General features: G+C 48.0%; 1 protein-coding gene across 1 annotated transcript in view; it reads right to left on the bottom strand.

Moving 5' to 3' along the window:
• LOC111145252 (choline O-acetyltransferase) overlaps positions 1 to 20,294 on the bottom strand; it is a 48,107-nt gene that overhangs the window by 10,163 nt on the left and 17,650 nt on the right. The window contains exons 8-11 of the mRNA XM_022500041.1: positions 7,507 to 7,676; positions 4,969 to 5,069; positions 3,947 to 4,075; positions 1,283 to 1,405 (exon numbers count right to left, since the gene is read on the bottom strand). Of these exons, the coding sequence (XP_022355749.1) occupies positions 1,283 to 1,405; positions 3,947 to 4,075; positions 4,969 to 5,069; positions 7,507 to 7,676 (523 nt within the window). The remainder of the gene's footprint in view (positions 1 to 1,282; positions 1,406 to 3,946; positions 4,076 to 4,968; positions 5,070 to 7,506; positions 7,677 to 20,294) is intronic.

Genomic DNA, 20,294 nt, shown 5'->3' with positions numbered 1-20,294 from the left:
CCTCGGGAGGACACTAGGATCTGGGATGCTGTGTCCACAGGGGAGCTGTCTGCTCGTTAGTGAGACCTCCTTCCCCTGGCCTTATTGCAAGGTCACTTTATGTCCCCCGCTCCCCCTGTATATTGCAAAGTAAAAGCAGGTACTGGTGGGGTCCTGTGCAAGTTGCTTTGGAAACACTGGAACCAATAGGAGCCAGCCTTGTCTTGAGGTTGGTCTACTTTGCATTTTAGTTTAGCCTCCTATAAAAGACCCATTGGCCTCCCTGCCCTGTTTTCACCCCTTGCTCTCTACTTTCTCTCCTTCCCCAACACAGAGCTACCACGACAGAGATTTCTCTAAACCCGACCTGACTGTGCCACCCCCAGTTAATACTCCCGTAGTGTCTTCTCACGTCTGTGACTCATCCCTTGAGGCCTACTCTGGGCCAGGTGTGTGAGACACGCAGAGTGTCAGGCTTGGGAGAGACAGTCTAGAAAACAAAACTGACAAATCAATGAACAAGGCAGCCCACACGAACAATGACTGCCATGAAAGAGAACACAATAGGATAGGCTGGAGAGCTGGGTGGTGTGGGGGTCTGAGGTGGCTACTTTAGGTAAGGGGGTCAGGGAAGGCCTCTGGGGCGGACACCTGGGCAGAGACCTGGGTGGAGGGAGGAGCAGGCGTGTGAAGAGGGGTGGTGGCAGCAGGCTGGGGGTGCGAGACACACAGGGAGCAAAGGGCCAGAGGCGGGAGAGAACTTGGGAGGAGGGGCCCAGGAGAGGGAGTTCACAAGAAGCCTTTCAAAGCCTGGACTTTGTTCTAAACATGGTGGGAAGCCATGGGGAGGGTTCAAGGTGGTAAGTGATGGAAGCTGATATGCATATTTCAAAGTTGACGATTTGTGAAGATGGGAGTGGGAAGCAGAGCCCCCTGGGGAGCTTGCTGCCGCTGTGCAAGCACGAGATGACCGGGGAGGCGCTGGCGACCATGGAGATGGAAGACAGAGGGTAGGTCTCAGAGACCTCTGGAGGACGGACATGGGGGTGTCCCGGGTGGGAGAGGAGAGACAGGGACGAACCAAGGATGAGTTCACATTCTTGTCCTTCCTTCTCATTTCTGAGATTGGATTCAGACTCTGAATCCCGGCTCCTCTTTCCCTGCAGCCTGCCCTGCTCCTCCCAGCTTCTCAGCCCACAGAAAGTCATTCCTCCCTCCAGGATGCTTCTAGACTCCGGAGTCTAGAGCAGCTTGTCGGGCAGCCCACCCAGGCCAAGTTGTTCCGCTGTCAGGCTTTGCTTACCTGTAGAAGGCCAGCTGGAGGGCCACCTGGATGAAAGCATCAGGACTGCATTTCTGCTTCTTAATGAATGTTTTCCCAAAGACGTCAAACTTATACACAATGAAGTCGAGATTCTTTACTATGCTGTGGGAGAAAAAGAAGAGGCCCTATTGCATGCAAAACAGAATGCACAGACTACGAAGTCTAACTGAGTGGCTCAAGCTTGGTCTACGACCCAGGACTCTGGAGGTGAAAGACATGGTCCTTGCCCACTGGGAACGCATCAGGTGTCAGAGACAGGCCTTGACATGAGGAAGTGGCGGAGGGCATGTCAGACCAGGGTTCCCTGAGCTGAAGGGGAGGCTTGGCTGGGTAGGGCAGTGGCCCTGTTCTGGTGGTGGGGGAGGGGACCTGGCTGCAGGGAAGGGCATGGGGCGTGGGGGCAAGAGACATTTGCATGCGCAGGGACAACACTGCCCACAAACAAAACCCTGGAGCCCATTGCCTGCAGAAGTGGGCCTGAAAGAAGCCATTCATCTGACCTGTTTGGGAATGTGGGTCCCACAACCTCAGATTCTTCTGGCACCCTGGCTATTCTCCCAGACCTGGCACACCGCCTTTGCCCAAGGAAAGGCCTGTTTCTCTGATGGCTGGAAGCCATGTCTCCTCACAGAGACTCCTCCCTGTTGTGCTATGAGAAGAAATGCCTGGGGCCTCCCTGGGGGTCCCGGTCACCACAGCGAGGGCTGCTCGACTGTAAACCCATCTTACCCAGAAATGACTGCTGAGCCTCCTGTGACACACCCGGCTCCTTACTGCCCATGAGCCACGGTCAGAGTAACGGGTAGATTCCCTGACTCTACACTGAGACCTTTGAGCATTCATCCCCTCACCAGTATGGACCAGTGTCCTCCTTCACAATGAGCTTGGGGTCTGGACTGATTGTCCACTGCAGCAATGTCTGGCAGGGTCCACACGGTCTGTCCACAGGCTGTATGTGAATGCAGAGCCCTGGGGAGGCAACCTCCACCCTCCAGTCACACTGCTGCAGGCCTCAGATGCTCTCTGCCTGCTGGCCTCGCGGTGGGGCCGTGCCAGGTTCTGGGGACCAGGGTCCAGCCAGTTAGCCAGCTGTCTCTGGACGGGCTGAGCACATGGTCACACAGTCACCTGGAAGCCTGTTGCTCGGGCCCTGCCCACTAAGACCCTGCTCCCTTCTGTAGGCAGCTCGGAACCCTCGAGGCTCCTCCTGCTTTCCCACACTCAGACCTCTCCTGGTTCCCCACCTCTGGAAAGAGAATTTGGAGGCACCACTCAGATCTCTGAAAGTGAGTGGGCACCTTTCTCCACCCAAGGATGCCAGCCCACCAACTCACTGACTCTCCTAGAGGCCTGCTTATCCTAAGAACAGCCCCTACAGTTGAGCTATTAGCATCTTTCGTGGATGAACACCCGAGGCCTCTTCTACTCTCCCGCGTCAGCCAGTCAGCCCTCAGAGCAGCTTGTGGTGGACTCGTCCACCCTCCCCTCCAAGCTTGGCCATGATCTGTCCTGCTCACTGCATCTTCCTCACTGGCTCCCTGAAACCCCTGCTCCAAACCCTCCAAGGGCTCCTCCCCACCGCACAACAGCATCCAGGCCCCATAACACAAGAACAGCAAAGCTCTTCAAAATGTGACCTCAACTTCCCTTGAGTGCCTCAGTTCTGGCCTTTCTCTCACTTGCTGGTTTCCAAACCAGCCTGCATCTTCTATAAATCTTCTATGTACAAGCTCAAACAAGCTGCCTTTCTGCCTCTTCTCTAGCTGCCTGCACCACGAACTCCTATCCATCCTTCAAGACCCATTGTTGCAAAGCCCTTCCACAATCTCCTGGTAGAATTCCACTGCTGTGTCCTCTGTGGGTTCAGGCTTGTATGCCTTTCTCCGGTTTGGGCACTTGCGTCACACGTGTTTTGGTCTGGGGGTCTTCTTCCTCCACTGAGTGTGGACAGCAGGCTCCATGGCATATTCATTTATGTGTCCTCAGCCTTTCCACGTACTGGCCCATTCATATATTTGATGAATGAATGAATGAATAATGCTCACTTACTGAATGAGGGAATGAAAAACCAAGGGGCAGATCTAGTTGCCAGCCTGCAGCTCCCTCCACAACTTGGCACTGTGCCAGTACGGGGGCGGGGGGGGGGCGCCCACAGAGGCCCACCCCCACACACTCCTGCATGTGTCCCGTTAGGGACTGAACTTTCTCTCTCCCCTTGGGGAGAAAGGTCCCCTTGTCACATTGTAGTGTAAATTCAAGCAAATTGAAATAGCTTGGATTCAAATGATCTATTCAAACCAGTTGTTTATTACTCCCCCCACCCCAAAGCAGGGGAATAATTTCCCCGCCTTGACGCAGCTCAGTCAGGTGAAACCTGTGAAAAAATAGCTCCATGTTTGCATTTTATGGAAATGATGGAGACTTGAGCAAGGTTATTTCCCCGAGAGTTATAACTCCCCTTTAGTTTGACTACATTTCTGTGAAGGGGTGGGCCGGGGGCGGAGGCGGGCAGGGGGAGGCAGAAGAGCTGGGGTCTTTGGAAACTTCCAGGGGGCCTCATCGTCCTGGGTAGAGGGGGTTGGGGTGAGAGTGGACACGGGGTGACACCAGAGCATCGCCCTAAAAGAGGCTTGGGCTTTCTACCGTTGAAGTTTTTCCGCTGACGAGGCTAAGAGGCCTTGGATTTCCGGGGAGCACTTCCAACGCAGCCTCCTGGGGGCCGGGAGCTCGCTGACAGAGTCTGCTCGGACCAGCTTCTTGCTGCTCTTCACCCTGTAGGCACAGACAGGTGATGGTCTGCGGCCCTGGGAGCTGAGGGCTGCGGGCAGCTGGCCTTGCCCTCTGCGGGCATCCTAGCTGCTGAAGCCTCAGGGGGGTGTGAGTTGCCCTGGGCCCACTGCACAGATGAACAGACTGATGCTCAGTCCCCTAAGCCACCCAAACAAGCACGTGGCAGAGCCGGGATTCCCGCCAGTTCTGCCCGACTCCAGAGCCTGTTTCTTTTCACGTTCTTCCACTCCACTAACACTTGGGAAACACTTGGAGAGAAACTGAAGAAGCAAACTGTGTTGTTTGTCTGTGAGAGTTGCTTTGGGCTTTTAGGGATTCTAAAGAGCTCCCAAATCATGGAAGAGATTTAGAACTTAGATTCAGGGTAAAGATTCTGGAGGGAGAGAAGGAGCAAACCGTGAATGGAGGAAGGAACTCGGTGTGTTTAAGGGATAGGCAAGCACTCAGTCCGGCCAGCCAGGAAGCTAGGGAGAGAGGTCCAGCTCCCGGGGGTGGAAGGAGGTGCAGCTCAGAGACCCCCGTCCCCTCTGTTGGGTCAACAGTCGGCACAGGCCTGACTCGGAACAAGCACTAGATATCAGTCTGGGTTCCCTGGGCCAAAGTAGATGTTTCTTTTTGGCTAAGAATTCTTGGCCAAGCTTCTCCTGATGCCCAGCCTGCCCCCACTGTCCGTGGCAGATAAAGTGTCTGAGCTCAAGCTGGTTTCCGAATCCATCCTTTGCTAAGACACTTTCCAGACTAATGCAGCCTCCCGGTGGCCACCCAAATTTTTCTTGGCTGAGCCTGGCCACGCCTTGGCAGTCTGGTGTTGGCTCCCGTGGCTGCGGCGGGGGTAGCGGGGTGAGGGGATGGGGAGAGGGTGCGCCCAGACTCACATGTGCTTGAGCAGGTGCTCCGTGCACTGCACCAGGACGATTCCATCAAATGGGGAGTGCTCGCACACCACGCCGCATGTGCCATCGCGGCCCACCACGAACTGCAATAAGGAGGGAGAGAGGTGAGTGGACCTCAGGTAGGGTCTGCATCTCAAACTAGTCCCTGGGCTCCAGGCTGGGTCTCCCTGGCCTCTCGGGAGCGAGGGGTGGGGAGGGGGACCTCTCCTCCAAGGACACAAAAGCACATTATGTCCCAAAAGGAATGCTGTATGAAATTGCCATGACCTGAGAATATGGGGGCCTCGAGACAGCTCTATTATGTGACCTCCTTCCCAGAAATGCTCTGGGCAGTGAGGGTAGAGCCCAAGGTTCCCCAGTTGAAGTAGCCCGGTGATTCCTAACCATCCGCCCTGAAGCCGTGCGCTCTTTCCTTAGGTCATGGGCAAGTTCCTTTGACTTCTGCTAAGCCCTGTGTTCCCCCACCCCATCCCACAGTGTGCAACGGGGCCAAAATCCTGTACAGCTTCGCGTGAGTACGGGTCTAAATGGGGCCTGTGTGTTTGGCCCCCACTGGTTTTCTTCCCAGGATCTAGACCCATGTCTACCCCATAGTAGGTGCTCAACACTTCTGTTGAACGAGTGAGTGAAAGGTAACGATCAGGTTTGGGTCGTGGGCAGATTCCAAGGGAGAAATAGTTGTCTCTGGGTGGGAGTGAAGGAAAGGTGTTCTGAGGGTGTTCCATGAACTGCTGTCTGGGCTTCGAGTCAGGGACCGGGGTTCCAGGTCTGCCATGGCCACCTGCCAGTTAGGAGACCTTCGACAGGACATTTCAGCTCCTGGCTTCAGTTTGCTACCATTGAAAATGGATCCAATAAAGCCCGGTTCACAGGATGGCTAGGAGGATCAGAGAGAAAGTTTAGGAAAGGTCCCCAGGGACTGTAAGGAGTTTGCTGAGGCTGTACTTAGCTGGCGTGGAAAAAGGACATGCTCGGCATGTACAGAGGTGCTGGGAAAAAAGAATGAGAAGAATGAGATTTGATTGTTGACATGTAACCCAGATGAGGTGGGGCTGCCCATAGCCTGGCTCAGCATAGCATCCCATCTGGTCCGCCATCCACAAGCAAGCAAACAAACAAGCTATTGACAGTTTTCTGATGCCCTTCTGGGGCACTATAACACATGTGAGCTGACTCTCCTCCTGTCTTCCCCCAGCCCTCACCTAGAGCCAGTGGTCCAAATCTCTACTCCCATTCTTCCAACAACCTCCCCACAGAGTCTTTCTCAAAACTTATCCCTTGCAGTCTTTTCTTTTCTCCCCAGTGTCCCCTGCTTCTCTGTCCCCTGCTTCCTTCTAGCTCTTGATCGTTCAGCTCAGGTCCCTGGAGCCTGTTTGGCTTCTCCAGGTCATCTGATCATCTGTCCTGCCCATGAAAAGCGCCCAGCGGTGGGCACAATCACCCCTGTGGGGCAGGAGGAGAAGACTGTGCCCACTCGTGCATTAATGCTTTTCTGTCCTTGCCACTAAAACAAAAGGGAGGAAAACAGTGCCTTTTTAAAACCACTACTGAGGCTTCCTATGTTTCTGGTCCCCTACATTCATTATATCATTACATTCCCACAGCTGCTCCATGAAAGATTACAAGCCATTAGCACCACTGGTGGAGGCTAAAACGGCCAGCGCAGCAGCAAGTGAACTCATCAGAAACAGCAGAATCAATATGCAAACCAATAAAAAGGATAACCTGCAGAACGGAGAGGCCAGAGAAAGAGAAAAATGAAATGTTGCCCAGCAATGCTTATCTGTGGGAGCCGATGTTAGCCCAAAGTATAGCGATCGCTGGCTATTTAATATGGTCATTGTGAAAGTGGGGTGGGGGGCTTTAAAAACAGACAAGGATCGATTCAGGATTGACACACTGGAGAAAAAAGCCTGGAGAAACAGGAATGAATGGGCCCAAACTCGAACTTCATCTGCACCTGCATGAGTATTTCTCTCCAGGCTAAAGTGAGCATCTTTTTTCTGGGTTGATGTCACGTGAATGAAAAACATAGGAATTGCATTATTTCATTTTATGGCTTTTCTTCTCTGGAGATGCTGGGCTGTCCTACTTCTCAGAGTTGGAGGGAGGTATGTCGAAACAGTCAGACAAGAGTGATGGAGATTCAGAAAAACTGGCACTTCCGGGCATCAGCCATGATTCTTGCTGGATGCATTGAGGATATGTTCAGGGGGCCCCCGGGACACCCCACCTTACAGTGTGTGCTTGGAGAGTGGGAGTGAGCTCCAGGTCTGACCCCGAGGTCCCGCACACCTGGCCCAGGCTGCAGGAAGGTTGGGAGTTAGAGTTGGGTTTGGTCCCTGGCTCTCGGGAAGGGTTGTGGCCAGTCCCAGGGACTGACACCAGTGGCACATTTCCAGTGCCTTCGGCTCCCCCGGCTCCAGACGCGGCATCCTGGGCAGCACAGGCCAGCGCATGAGCCTGGCAGGCGTGCGCTTCTGCTGACTCAGCCCTGGCCTTGCAGCTGGGGAGGCTCACCTGCAGGGATTTGTCATACCAGCGGTTCGCCCCGTTCTTGCTGCAGCCTCCGCCATGAAGGAGCTGAAGAGCCCTGTTGGTGTCGCTGAGCTCCACGCCCGCTGGGGCATCCAGGCACACGAGACAGATGCAGCGTTCAATCATATCCAGTGCGTCCCGGTTGGTGGAGTCTGCAGGCCGGGCAAACAAGGCCTTAATCCCTATCCTCCCCCAGGTCTGAGGTCCCCTCTGCGGAGCCCCACGCGCCACAGGCAGACACACATGGACACCCAGCCCTTGAGCCAGTCCTGACTTCTCGCCCAACTCCAATGGGTGGGCCGTGACAGTCAGCTAGACTCTCCTGAGCTCCTGTGCTAACCCCAGCAGCCAGCTCCCACTCAGGGGGTCTGCAGGAGTCCCACCAACTCTCCAGCTGTGGCCAGATCTGCCCCCAGACGGGTGGTCATTGGAACTGCCCACCAGGATGAAGGGGGTTCATGCAGGGCCTTCTCCGTGGACATTAGACCCTCAGACCGGCCTTGCCAGGGGAGGAGCCCCAATTCCTCCATCGAACAGTACCCTGCTCCCACACTGTGGTGCTTGAGAGCCACATCTGGCCCATAGGTCTGTTTATTTGTTTCAAACTAAAATTCTCAAACATTGGTTGTTGAAAATTAAAAATCTGTCAATTTCACATGAAAAGCTTCAGGGAGTCAAGGTGTTGCTGTCCCTGCCCCTCCCTGCCTCAGCGGTTATTTCAATGAAGAGCGCAGATAGAAGGCCAGGCAGCCTGCCCCAAAGCCATACCCCGGTGAGCCCACTGAGGCCAATTCAGGCACGTGGAACTCGTCAGGACAAATAGGCTAGAAGCCACTGAGTTGTGCAGGAGACGTGTCACCAAGGCAGCTTGATTGCTCCGTGGGGGACATTGGGCATAAGGTTCTTCCCCAAAAAAAGCTGGGTCAGCTGGATGGGCTCTCCCCGGGCAGCCCCCCTCCCCCTGCCATTTCCACCACATCCTCTATCCAGACTTTTGGGCTGGAAAGCTGTAACAGGATGAGGGGCAGGGTTACCTCTCTCCCCAAGCCCCAGAGTATTCTATGCATGGAAGATGGGGTGCAAAGTATTTGGAGGCAAGGGGACACTGTGGGGCAGAGGCTGCTAGCTGTGTAGGGCAATATCCATTCTCCCTTTAGTCACAGAGTGCCTGGTTTTAGCTTGGCACATGGAGGGCCAGAACTAAAGGTGCATTGCCCAGCCTCACTTACAGTTAGAGGAGAACACATATTTAATTCTGCCAATAAAATTTAGAAACCCTATATGACAGCTTCCAAGAGACTTCTTTAAAGGTAACCAGCATGTGCTCTTTGCCCCTCTTCCCACCTTCCTCTATCTACTGCTTGGAGCACTGGTGTGATGGCTGGACCTCTAGCCTCCTTTTTGGATCATATGGTTGTGTGCCACACCCTTGCAGTGATAGAAGAATCCTAGCCACTAAGTATCAGCTCTGATGGCTTACTTCTGGTATACAAGAGAGAAAGAGAGACCTCTGTTTTCTTTAAACCACTATTATTTTGGGTTTTCTGTCATATGAGGCCAAATCTAATCTTAACTTATACCATCTAGGGAGTTTGGGTTCACATTCTCACACTGCAAGAATCAGCTGGAGCTGAAAAACTGCACCCTTGTTTTACCATAGTCATCTCATTCATTCAACCCCCTTGGTCCCTGTAGGTATTGAAATCCAAGGTCCCTGTCCAGGAGGTGTTTGTCAGAGAGAAACATTCTGCGGGCTAAGGAGCCCCCGCACAAGATGACAGTCCCTGTTCCTTTTTGCCCCATCAAGACAGGCAGTGGGGCAGGTTCTGATCCTGAGTGCTGGCCCTTCTATTTCCTGTAGTCAGTCCAAGCCCAGGCACACATACCTCTCTGCTCCTGCCCTTTCCCTCACCACTGGGATCCCACTTACTGCTGAGTCAGAGCCCCTGGTTCTGGAGGCTTCTCTTCTTCTGGAGCCTCAAACCAAAAATTATGCCCATCACCTCTCATAGCCACCCGAAATCTGCTTTCCTGAAGTCCAGGGAATGTGTGGGAGCCAGTGTGGTCTCCGTTCACCAGCCAGGTCCTGCCTGTGGGTTGGAGCCAGGCACAATGGGACCTTCCCTAGTCAGTGGGAGGCTGAGTCCATACACAGTCTGATGTTGCCAGTGGGAGCCTGTCCTTCCCTTTGTCCAGCTAGGGACCCAGGGGTCCTGTCTGTTCCTCCCTGGGTTCCTTCCTCTGCTCTTGGCCTCACCCTGACCCTCCCTGGGACATGTGGTAACTTCCCTCTTCCAGTGCAATCAGCCTTGAGTGGAGTAGTCACCAAAACTCTCCCCTGGGCCTCCTCAACATGAGGTAGGCACGATGCTAAGGTCACCTGTGACGATCACTGCTCTGCCCACGTGATTTCTCTAGCTCATGAGAGGCGTCTGTATACAACATCACGGAAGACAGTCTCCAGTCTCCACCCATCCCCTTCCTCCCACTTCTTGCAAATCCCTCTCACAGCAAGTCTTCCAGTCTGAGAAGCAGAATGACCAGCAAGCCAGCCCATCCTTGGGTCATCTTTTCCCCACTTCCTGTGTAGAATGAGGGTTTGGAGAGTACCATGCTTTCAGGACCCCTCTTGATCCCGAAGGGGCCAGGATGACTCCTTATCTTTTGCATGGCTTCTTGGGCTTTCCTGGAATCTGATCATCTTCAAGACTTTCGGTCATGCCCTGAGGATCTAGAGGTAAAGGTAACCCAGTTGAAGCTCTGGGGAAATTCCCCTTCCCTCTGCCCCTGAAGGGTGGGGCAGTCACTGTGTTACCATCTTCAACCTGAAATGACTTCTATGAGGTTGAGTTTAAACATGGCTCTTTGGGCTCCGTGGCTTACCATGCTGCCCCTCAAGGGTCACATCCCCTGAATCCCTGCGTGGGCTTCAGGCTTCCTGCCACTCTCTGGACATCTGGGCTCATCCTTCTCTTCACCAGAGCATAGGGTGTCTCCTGGATAGGGGCCCTTCTCCTACTCTGCTTATCAGAGTTTCACTCATAAACCTCTCCCAAGCTCTCTGATCCTTTTAATGGGGCTGGACCTAGGCCTGGCATGGGTGGCAACAGCCCAGACAGAGCGCCTGCCCTCCAGAACTTCTCACACCCAGAGGATGGCGGCTGCTTCTCGGTGCAGACAAAGCATCTCTGTTCTGTTCACTATGCTGGCCTCGTACAGTACCTGGGTCCAGGGCTGGACCCATCCCCTCTACACCTGTTGTCTCCTACGACATTGCACATGCCCTACCACACAGCTACTGACTGCAGACTTCCCCATGCTTCAAGCAGTCAGTGCCAGTCCACCCCAGAAGCCCTGACATAGTCTCCTTCCCCATGTCTGTGAGCTTGCAGAGGGTGGAGGCTGTGTTTCCAGTGGAGGTGGGCATAGGAAAGTGTCCATGGCTGGCAGTGGACTCGAGAGTACATGGACAGGTGAGGCAGAGATCTGTGTATGCGGCTCAGAGAAGGAACCTGGAGGAGCCCAGCTGGCTTGAGGATCAGAAAACCACCACCTTTGGGGTATGGACCCTTATGGGATAGGGGAATGGTGAGAGATTGGGAGGGGATGGAGATAGGAAAGGGATTCCTTACCCTTTGCAAGGCTCCCAGTCCTGCCCCTGTCTGCTCTATAGAAGTCCCCACCTATGGCTCTGGGGAGTGGTCCTGCCCTGGGTGCTGTTCTGGGGGGTTCATTTGGGATTCCAGGCTGGCTGGTGACTTCAGAGCATGGGAAGGCCTTGGCCAGACTGTGGTCAGATTCAAATAGGCAGAGAGGAAGGGGGAAGCCTGTCAGGAGGGAGATAACAGTGCTGGAAAATGTTCTGAGGGCTAGGGTGCAGACACCCAGGTTTGTGGGTGGAAAGTGTGGGTGAGCAGGCCACCCCAGGCTGCAGTTCACCCCCAGATTGTAGGTGAAAGCATGCAGGATTTAGGTGAGGCTGAAGAACGCAGTGAAGTGATGCTATTAGTGAACATATGTTGAGTACCTACTATGTGCCAGGCATAAACCTAAGTCCTCATACTAATGAACATGAGATAGGCATTTTTATCATCCCCGTTCACAGAGAAGCTAAATGTCTTGCTTAAGGTCATCCAGTAATCTGAGGGAGCTAGACTTGATCCCCAGCATGCAACCCCAGTGCCCAGGTTGGGAACAGATCATCAAGGGCTGTGAATGGCCTTCATCTAGCAACAAAGAACCACCAAAGGATCTTGGACAGGGGTTGATGGGGTCAGAGCAGAGTCTAGGCTGCCTAGCAGCCTGGGGAGGGTATTGGCCTGGAGGCCAGTTAAGGGACCATGGGTAGCCCCAGAGCTACTCATCTAGGCCCTGTTGGCCATGTCTCAGTGAGCTCTGAAAGCCCAGGCTGGGCATCTGCCTATACCAAAATTTCCTTAGAAACAGCCCCAAGGCCAATGTGGAGTGGACAGGCCTGTCTAGCCAGGATGCTGGGGAGTAGGCCTAACACATCCTCGGGGCAGGAGAGAGGAGGCTTGGCACACTCCTTCCCAGATGGACAACACGAAGCTGACAGCAAACAAGGATGGCTCCCCAGGCCTCAGTGCCCAGCCACCTCCAGGCAGGAGCGAGGGACCCCTGGGGAGGGACCGAGCCATCGCCATCACGGGCAGGTCGTGCAGGGCCCCAGAGCTCAGCGCCAACCAACAATACCCAGGTCCTGGCTCATTAGACAGGGTGAAATGGGAGCAGGACAGCCGAGCCGAGATGCCAGGTGGCCTTGCAAATGAACTCCCTGCATACGAGTAGCTGATCGGTCAAAGGCTGACAAGTTTATCGTGTAAGGCAGAAAATGAACTACACCCAAACTCATCCACCATGACTCTGGCCCCAGTGTAATGGAAACAGGGGGTGGGGGGCTGGAGGCACGCGGCAGGAGCCGTTTGTCTTGTGACATTCTCATTGAGCACACGGGGGCTCGTTTAATGGGGTAAATCAATCTTCCTCAAGGAGCCCTGCTTAATAGTGAGAAGTGGGAGGTGAGTAATAGGAGGAGCTTGCTCGGCCACCCACGCCTGGGGAGCTGACAGCTTCTGTGATGCAGAAATTCCAGAGGCCACGAGGCCTTGGAGGACCCTGGAGCTTCTGTTAGAGGCTGAAAGCTTACAGACTGTGACTAAGGTGAACAAGATGAAAGGAACACAGAACCTCTGTCTTTTGGAGGGCTGCAGAAATCAGGTGCTACTCCCCAACATTTCTACCTATGCGTGCGTGTGTGCGCACACACACACACACACACACAGCTCTGTCTTGGACACTTGCGCCTTCTCTGGTCTATCCCCCTGGGAGGGAGGTTGGCTCAAGTCAGATTCCTACAGTCCTGCCTCACAAGGTCTGCGGAGATGGAGCACTAGGCTCCTCTTCTGAGGCTTAGAGCTTTTCAACCACTGTCAATCTCATCTGAGGGTTTTTCTTCCCCAGAAAAAGGGCTTATATCTCCTTTTGGGATAGAACTCTGCCATCACGCATCCCATGTTCTTCTCTACTTTATGGTTTATGGAATAATCTTTATGTTCCCAGTTCCCAGAGGCTATGGAAATTTCCACAAAAATATTTCTTGCCCAGTGAAACCTGCCTCTTGCAAATCAGAACAGCTTTTACTTGAGTTACAAAAGTCTCTCTCTCTCTTAAGATTTTTTTTTTAAAGATTTTATTTATTTATTTGACAGAGAGAGATCACAAGTAGACGGAGAGGCAGGCAGAGAGAGAGAGAGAGGAGGAAGCAGGCTTCCTGCTAAGCAGAGAGCCCGACACGGGACTCGATCCCAGGACCCTGAGATCATGACCTGAGCCGAAGGCAGCGGCTTAACCCACTGAGCCACCCAGGTGCCCTCTTTTTTAAGATTTTTATTTATTTATTTAACAGACAGAGATCGCAAGTAGGCAGAGAGAGGTGGAAGCAGGCTCCCTGCTGAGCAGAAAGCCTGACCTGGGGCTCGATCCCTGGACCGTAGGATCATGACCTGAGCTGAAGGTAGAGGCTTTAACCCACTGAGCCACCAAGTTGCCCCACAAAAGTCTCTTTAAAGAGCTCAAGAGGGAGGGTCTTCTGCTTCCAGGAAAATCAAGTGGAATTTTCCCTATTTCTTCCACTAAAAGTCCTGGACATTATATTTAAACAAACATAAGAAGATTCTGAAATATGGAGAGAGAGGAGCTAGGGACCTCAGGACCCAAGAAACAACATGATGGTGAATTCCTGGTGTACTGGACTGAATTGTGTCCCCTCCACCCTGAAGTTCATATGTTGAAGCTTTAACCCTGGATATGACTATATCTAAAAATGAGGCATTTAAAGAGGTAATTAAGGTCAAATGAGGTCATAAGTGTGGGGTTTTAAACCAATATGACCATTACCCTTATAAGAAGAGGAAGAGACACCAGCAATGTGTGCACACAGAGAAAAGACCATTGGAGGATGCAGTAAGACAGCGGTTATCTGCAATCCACAGAGAAAGACCTCAGGAGAAACTAACTCTGCCAGCAGCTTGACCTTGGACTTCTAGCTGCCAGAATGGTGAGAAATAAATTTCTGTTGGATAAGCCACTCAGTCTGTGGGGTTTTGTTACAGTAGCCCTAAAAAATGAATACACTGGGTTTTCTGTTCTTTGGAAAATTTCCCAGACTTGGAGCTCAAACAGCCAGTAACATAAAACACAAACCAACGTAAACAAACAAAAAAAATCCAACAAAAGCCTGCTTTCTTTAGCCAAGGGACCAGGGAAGAGAAAGACTAGCAACACAGGAAACCTTTAGATAATGACCTTCCTCCACCTTCCTCCATGCCAGCAAAGGCAGAGTGGGGAGCCTAGACTTCTACCATTACCCATCTGTAATGAAGCATCTCAACCTCTGATGGGTCAGAGGAGACATGCTCTCGGGGAAAAGCTGGAACATTCATCTCCATTGGATAGTAACCACCACCTCAATTCCTCCAGATGGCATCAGTAGAGAACATGTGGGGACCTTGAATTCCCACTCTCACTACCAGTAATAAGAAGCATCCTCCCCTGGGTTGTCAATATAGGCCTAATGAGAAACCTGGACTTCTACCTCCACCCGGCTACAATAAGGTAGCACCCACCCTGCTCCTGCTGGAGTGATGTCAGAAAGCCAGCTAGCACATAAATTTTAAATAACATCCAGAGTCTCATAACACATCCAGGTTTCAACAGAAAATCACTTATCACATCAAGAACCAGGGAAATCTCAACTTGAATAAAAAAGACAGTAGATGCCCAACACTGATGTGACAGGAATGTTAGAATTATGTGACAAATATTTTAAAATTAATCATTATAAAACTGAAAAATCTGTGGGACAAAAGATCTAACAGTCATATCACTGGAGTCCCAGAAGGGTAGAAAAAAAGAGCAGAGCAGGAAAGTACTCAGAGAAATAATGACCCAAAACTTCCTAAATTTGGCAAAAGACATAAACCTAAAGATTCAAGATTCAGTTAATTCCATACAGGATAAATTAAAATAAATCCACATCAAGACATTATCATAGTTAAACTTCTGAAAACTAAAGACAAAGGAAAAAATCTTGAAAGCAGAGAGAAAGAAATGATGCTTTATCTCTAGAGGAAAAAAACAATTCAAATTATGATGTATTTCTCATCAGAAACCATGAAGGCTGACACAAACTTTTTCAAGTAGGGAGAGAAAAGGACTGTCAACCCAAAATTTTATATCTGGCAAAAATATCCCTCAGGAAAGAAAGGGAAATCAAGACATTTTTAGATGAGGAAAAACTAAAAGAACTTATCCCCAGAAGACCTGCGCTAAAAGAAAAGCTAGAGGAATTTCCCCCTTCAAAAAAGGAAGTTATATAAAGAAAGGAACATTGAAACATCAAGAAGGAAGAGTAATAGAAAGAGTAAATATTTTAGTAAATAAATTTTCATTCTCTTCTTGAGTTTTTTAAAAAGATTATTTATTTATTTGAGAGAGAGAGAGAGAGATCACAAGTAGGCAGAGAGGCAGGCAGAGGGGGAGGGGGAAGCAGGCTCCCTGATGAGCAGAGAGCCCGATATGGGACTCGATCCCAGAACCTTGAGATCATGACCTGAGCCGAAGGCAGAGGCTTAACCCACTGAGCCACCCAGGTGCCCCTCTTTTTGAGTTTTTAAAAATTATGTTTCACTGTTGAAATAAAACTGTAACACTGCCTGATGTGGCACTAAATTTATATTAGTGGAAATAATTAAGACAAGTATATTATAAACATGGGAGAGTAAAAGGATGTAAAGGGTGGTAAACTTTCTACATTTCACTAGAACTGGCAAAATTTCGATAACTATATTTCGATAACTATAGAAGTGATAAATTATATATATAAAGTAATACCTATGGAAACCACTAGAGAAGCTAGTGAAGGGAGAGTAGACAAATCCACAATTATACTTGGGGACTTAAACACCCTTTTCTCGATAACTGATAGAACAATTAGACAGAAAGTCAGCAAGGACATAGAAAAGCTCAACAACACCATCAATCAATCTAATTGACATTTATAGAACATTCCATCCAACAACAGCAGAATGCACATTCTTTTCAAGTGCCCGTGGAATATATACGCTAAGGTATATTCTAGGCTATAAAACATCCTCAAATATATTGAAGAGAACTGAAATCATACAAAATGTATTTTCTAATGTATGAAATCAAAGTAAAAATAAAAAACAAGAAAAGTTCTAAACATTTGGAAACCAAACAATACTCTTCCAAATAATCCATGGGTAAAGGAGGAAGTCTTAAGGGAAATTAAGAAAAAAACATTGCAATGAGTGAAAATAAAAACACACCTTATCCAGATTTGTGAGTAACAGCTAGACCACTGTTGAGAAGGAAATGTATAGCACAAATGCTTATATAAAGAAGAAAAGTCTTGAATGAATTCTATTAGCTCTGACCTGAAGAGCCTAGAAAAAGAGCAGCACAATAAACAAAAAGCAATCAAGAGTAAGGAAATAACAAGAATCAAAAACCAACAGAATTGAAAAAAAGAAACAACAAAAACAATAAAAAGAAATTTAGTTCCTTTAGAGGATCAATCAAATTTCTAGCAAGACTTGCAAGAGAGAGAGAGGGAGAGATAGAACACTATCAGGGATGAAATTAGGGTTAGTACTACAGAGCCTGAAGACATCAAAAGGATTATAAAGAAATACTATGAACAACTCTACAGACATAAATTTGACAATTTAGATGAAATGGAGTGATCTCTTGAGAATTATAAACTACTACAATGCACCATATATAAAAGAAATAATTTGGGGGTGCCTGGGTGGCTCAGTGGGTTAAGCCTCTGCCTTCACCTCAGGTCATGATCTTAAGGTGCTGGGGTCGAGTCCTGCATTGGGCTCTCTGCTCAGCAGGGAGCCTGCTTCCCCTCTCTCTGCCTGCCTCTCTGCCGACTTGTGATCTCTCTTTGTCAAATAAATAAAAACAAAAGGAAAAAAAATAAGAAAGAATTTGGATAGCACTATAACTATTAAGAAAAGTGAATTTATAAGTTTTAAATTCCAGAAAAAGAAATTTCTGGGCCCAGAAGTTTTCACTGGAGAACTGTACCAAATATTTAAGGAAGAACTAAAACACATTAATACAATTTCTTTCAGATAACTTAAGAGGTTAAGAATACTTCCCAATTCATGTTATGAATCGAGTGTTATCCTTATACCAAAACAAGATGAAAACAGTACAAAGAAAAAGAAAAGCCACAACACCCAACCAGCTACAGGCCAATAATCCTCATGAATGTATGAATATAGATACAAAAATATTGAACAATATATAAGCAAAAAGAATTATATACAAAGTGGGGCTTATTACAGGAATGCAAGGCTGAAAATCAACCTGTATAATCCACCATATTAACAGGTTATAGAAAAATCATGATTATATCAAATAATGCAATAAAAATATTTCACAATACTCCTAAAATTCAATATCTATTCATGATAAAATCCCAGAAAAATAAAAATAGAGGGGAATTTCCTCAACTTCATAAAGAACATCTGCGAAAAGGCCTATAGTTAACATCATTTTAAAGGTGAAAGATCGCATACTTTTTCCCTAAGATTAGGAAAAAGAAAGGATATCCACTCGTACTACTGTTATCCAACATAGTACCAGAAGTTCTGCCCAGTGCGATAAGGCAATAAAAGGGAATTAAAAGGCATACAGATCAGAAGGGAAAAAAATCCCTACTTTCACATGACATGATAGTTTGTATAGAAATTCTAAGGAATATACCAAAAAAACCCAAAAAACAAAAAACAAAAAAAACAAACAAACAAACCAAAACCCCACCCCAAACATCCTAGAATGAATTAATGAGTTCAGCAAGTTTGCAAGATACAAGATCAACATATGAAAATCAATTGTATTTCTGTACACCAGGGACAAGGACATGAACACCAAAATTTAAAATATAATACCACTTACAATGATGCAAAACACTGAAACACTTCAGTGTATGTAACAAAAATGTACAAGGCTTGTATGCTGAAACTACAGAACACCAATAAAAGAAATCAAAGAGGAACCAAGTAAACCGAGAGATGTTGTGTTCAGGCATAGGAAGTCTCAACATGGTGCAGATGTCAATTCTCCCCAAACTGATACACGGGTTTAAGACTGCTGCCATCAAACTCCCAGCAAAACTTTTTGTAGGTATAGACAAGATTAGTCTAAAATTTATATGAAAGTTAGAATAGCTAAAATAATTTTGGAGAAGAATAAAGCTGAAGGAACCAATATATTCAATTTCAAGACTTAGAGCTACATAACCAAGAATATGTGGTATTGGCAGATAGAGGAGCACAGAGATCAATGGAGGAGAATAGAAAACCTCAAAATGGACTCAAATAAAAATTCCTAACTGATTTTGACAAAGGCATGAAAGTAATTCAGTGTAGAAAGGATGGCCTTTTCAGCAAACATTGCTGGAGCAGTTGAACACCTATAGGCAAAATAAATAAATAAAATCAAAATTAAAATTAAAATTAAAATTAAATAAAAAAAGAAAGCCTGACTATAAATCCTCACACCTTATAAACAATTTAATTAAAAAAATAGATCATAAACTTAAACGTACCAATGTAATATCAACTTTTGGAAAAAATATAGGAGAAAATCTTTGGGATCTAGGGCAAGGCGAAGAATTCCTAGACTTGACATCAAATGCATGATTCATCAACGGAAAAACTGACAAATTGGGCTTCATCAAAACTGAAAACATTTACTCAGTGCAACACCATGTTAAGAAGATGAAACTGTAAGTTACAGATTGGGAGGAAATTATAGAACCACATAGCCAAGAAAGGGCTAGTAAAGAATATATAAACAACTCTCAGAATTCACAGTAAAACAACAACAACAAACCCTAAAACCCAAACCCAAACAATCTAATTAGAAAATGAGCAAAAGACGGGAAATGACATTTCACCAAAGCGGATCTGAAGATATAAAATTAGCATGTGAAAAGATACTCAACATCATTAGTCACTAGAAAAATTTAAGTTAAAACTACAATAAGATATCACTACACACTGATGAAAAAGGCAAAATTAAGAAATAGTGACAACACCAAAAGCTGGCAAGGTTGCAGAGAACCTGCATCTGATGGGAATATGAAGTGGTACAGCCAATCTGGAAAACATTTTAGCAGTTTCTTTAGAAACTAAACATGCAGATATCAATTCTACTCCTGGAATTTTTCCTAAAATGAAAACTTATGCTCACACAAATATATATATATATATATAATGTTTATAGTAGCTTTATTTGTAATAGCCAAAAAATAGGAACAAATAGGAACAACTTAGGTGTCCTTCAATGCATGAATGATATCACCCATACCAAGGAATAAAAAGGAATGAACTATTGACATATGGGACAATGTGGATTAATCTTCAGAGAATTATGTCAAGTGAAAAAAAAGAAAGCCAGGCTCAGAAGGTTATACACCATATGATTCCATTTATACAACATTCTTAAAGCAATAACATTACAGAAATGAAGACAGATTCCTGGTTGCCAGGGATTAAGGAGAGATGGGGTTGGAATGGACATGGGTGTGACTATGAAAGGCAATAGGAGGGGTCCTTGGGAGGATGGGAATGATCTGTTTGTAGACTGCATCAATGTCAATATTGTGATGTTGTACTGGAGTTTTACAAGATGTTAGCACTAGGAGAAAAAGGATATGGGGGAGATTATTTCTTATAAGGGTGTGTGCATCTACAATTATCCCCAAATAAGTTTAACTTAATTAAAAAAAAAAAACACAAAACCTTCAAGAACTAAGCATTGCTCTTTCTTCTGGGTTTGAAACACCCGGCCCACAAAGGCAGATTTAAAGAGCTAGCATACTTACAGAATTAGGGGAGGGGTGGTGAGTGGAGAAGGGCAGGAGATAAAAATGAAACAAAGCAAAGCAAAACAAACAAAAAAACCCCACCTCCCACTCACTTTGAACCCCAAATATTATAAAATGGAAAGTGAGGGCCAGAGAGAGGGCCACGGGGGAGAAATGAAACAAAAGAGTGTGCACACTCGGAGTGTGTGGCATGTGGGAAGCCCAGGGGACGCAAAGGAGCGGCTCAGAGTTAATAAGGGTTAGGGTTCCAAGGCAAGGAGTCCAGGCCATTCAGTCTGAGGCCACGGGTCACTGTCACCGATGGAACAGATTCAACAGG

The sequence above is a fragment of the Enhydra lutris genome, unplaced genomic scaffold (genome assembly GCF_002288905.1).
Source record: "Enhydra lutris kenyoni isolate GAN:26980312 unplaced genomic scaffold, ASM228890v2 scaffoldscaffold12, whole genome shotgun sequence".
Taxonomy (NCBI): Eukaryota; Metazoa; Chordata; class Mammalia; order Carnivora; family Mustelidae; genus Enhydra; species Enhydra lutris.
This window is presented reverse-complemented; position numbering and strand designations above follow the sequence as displayed.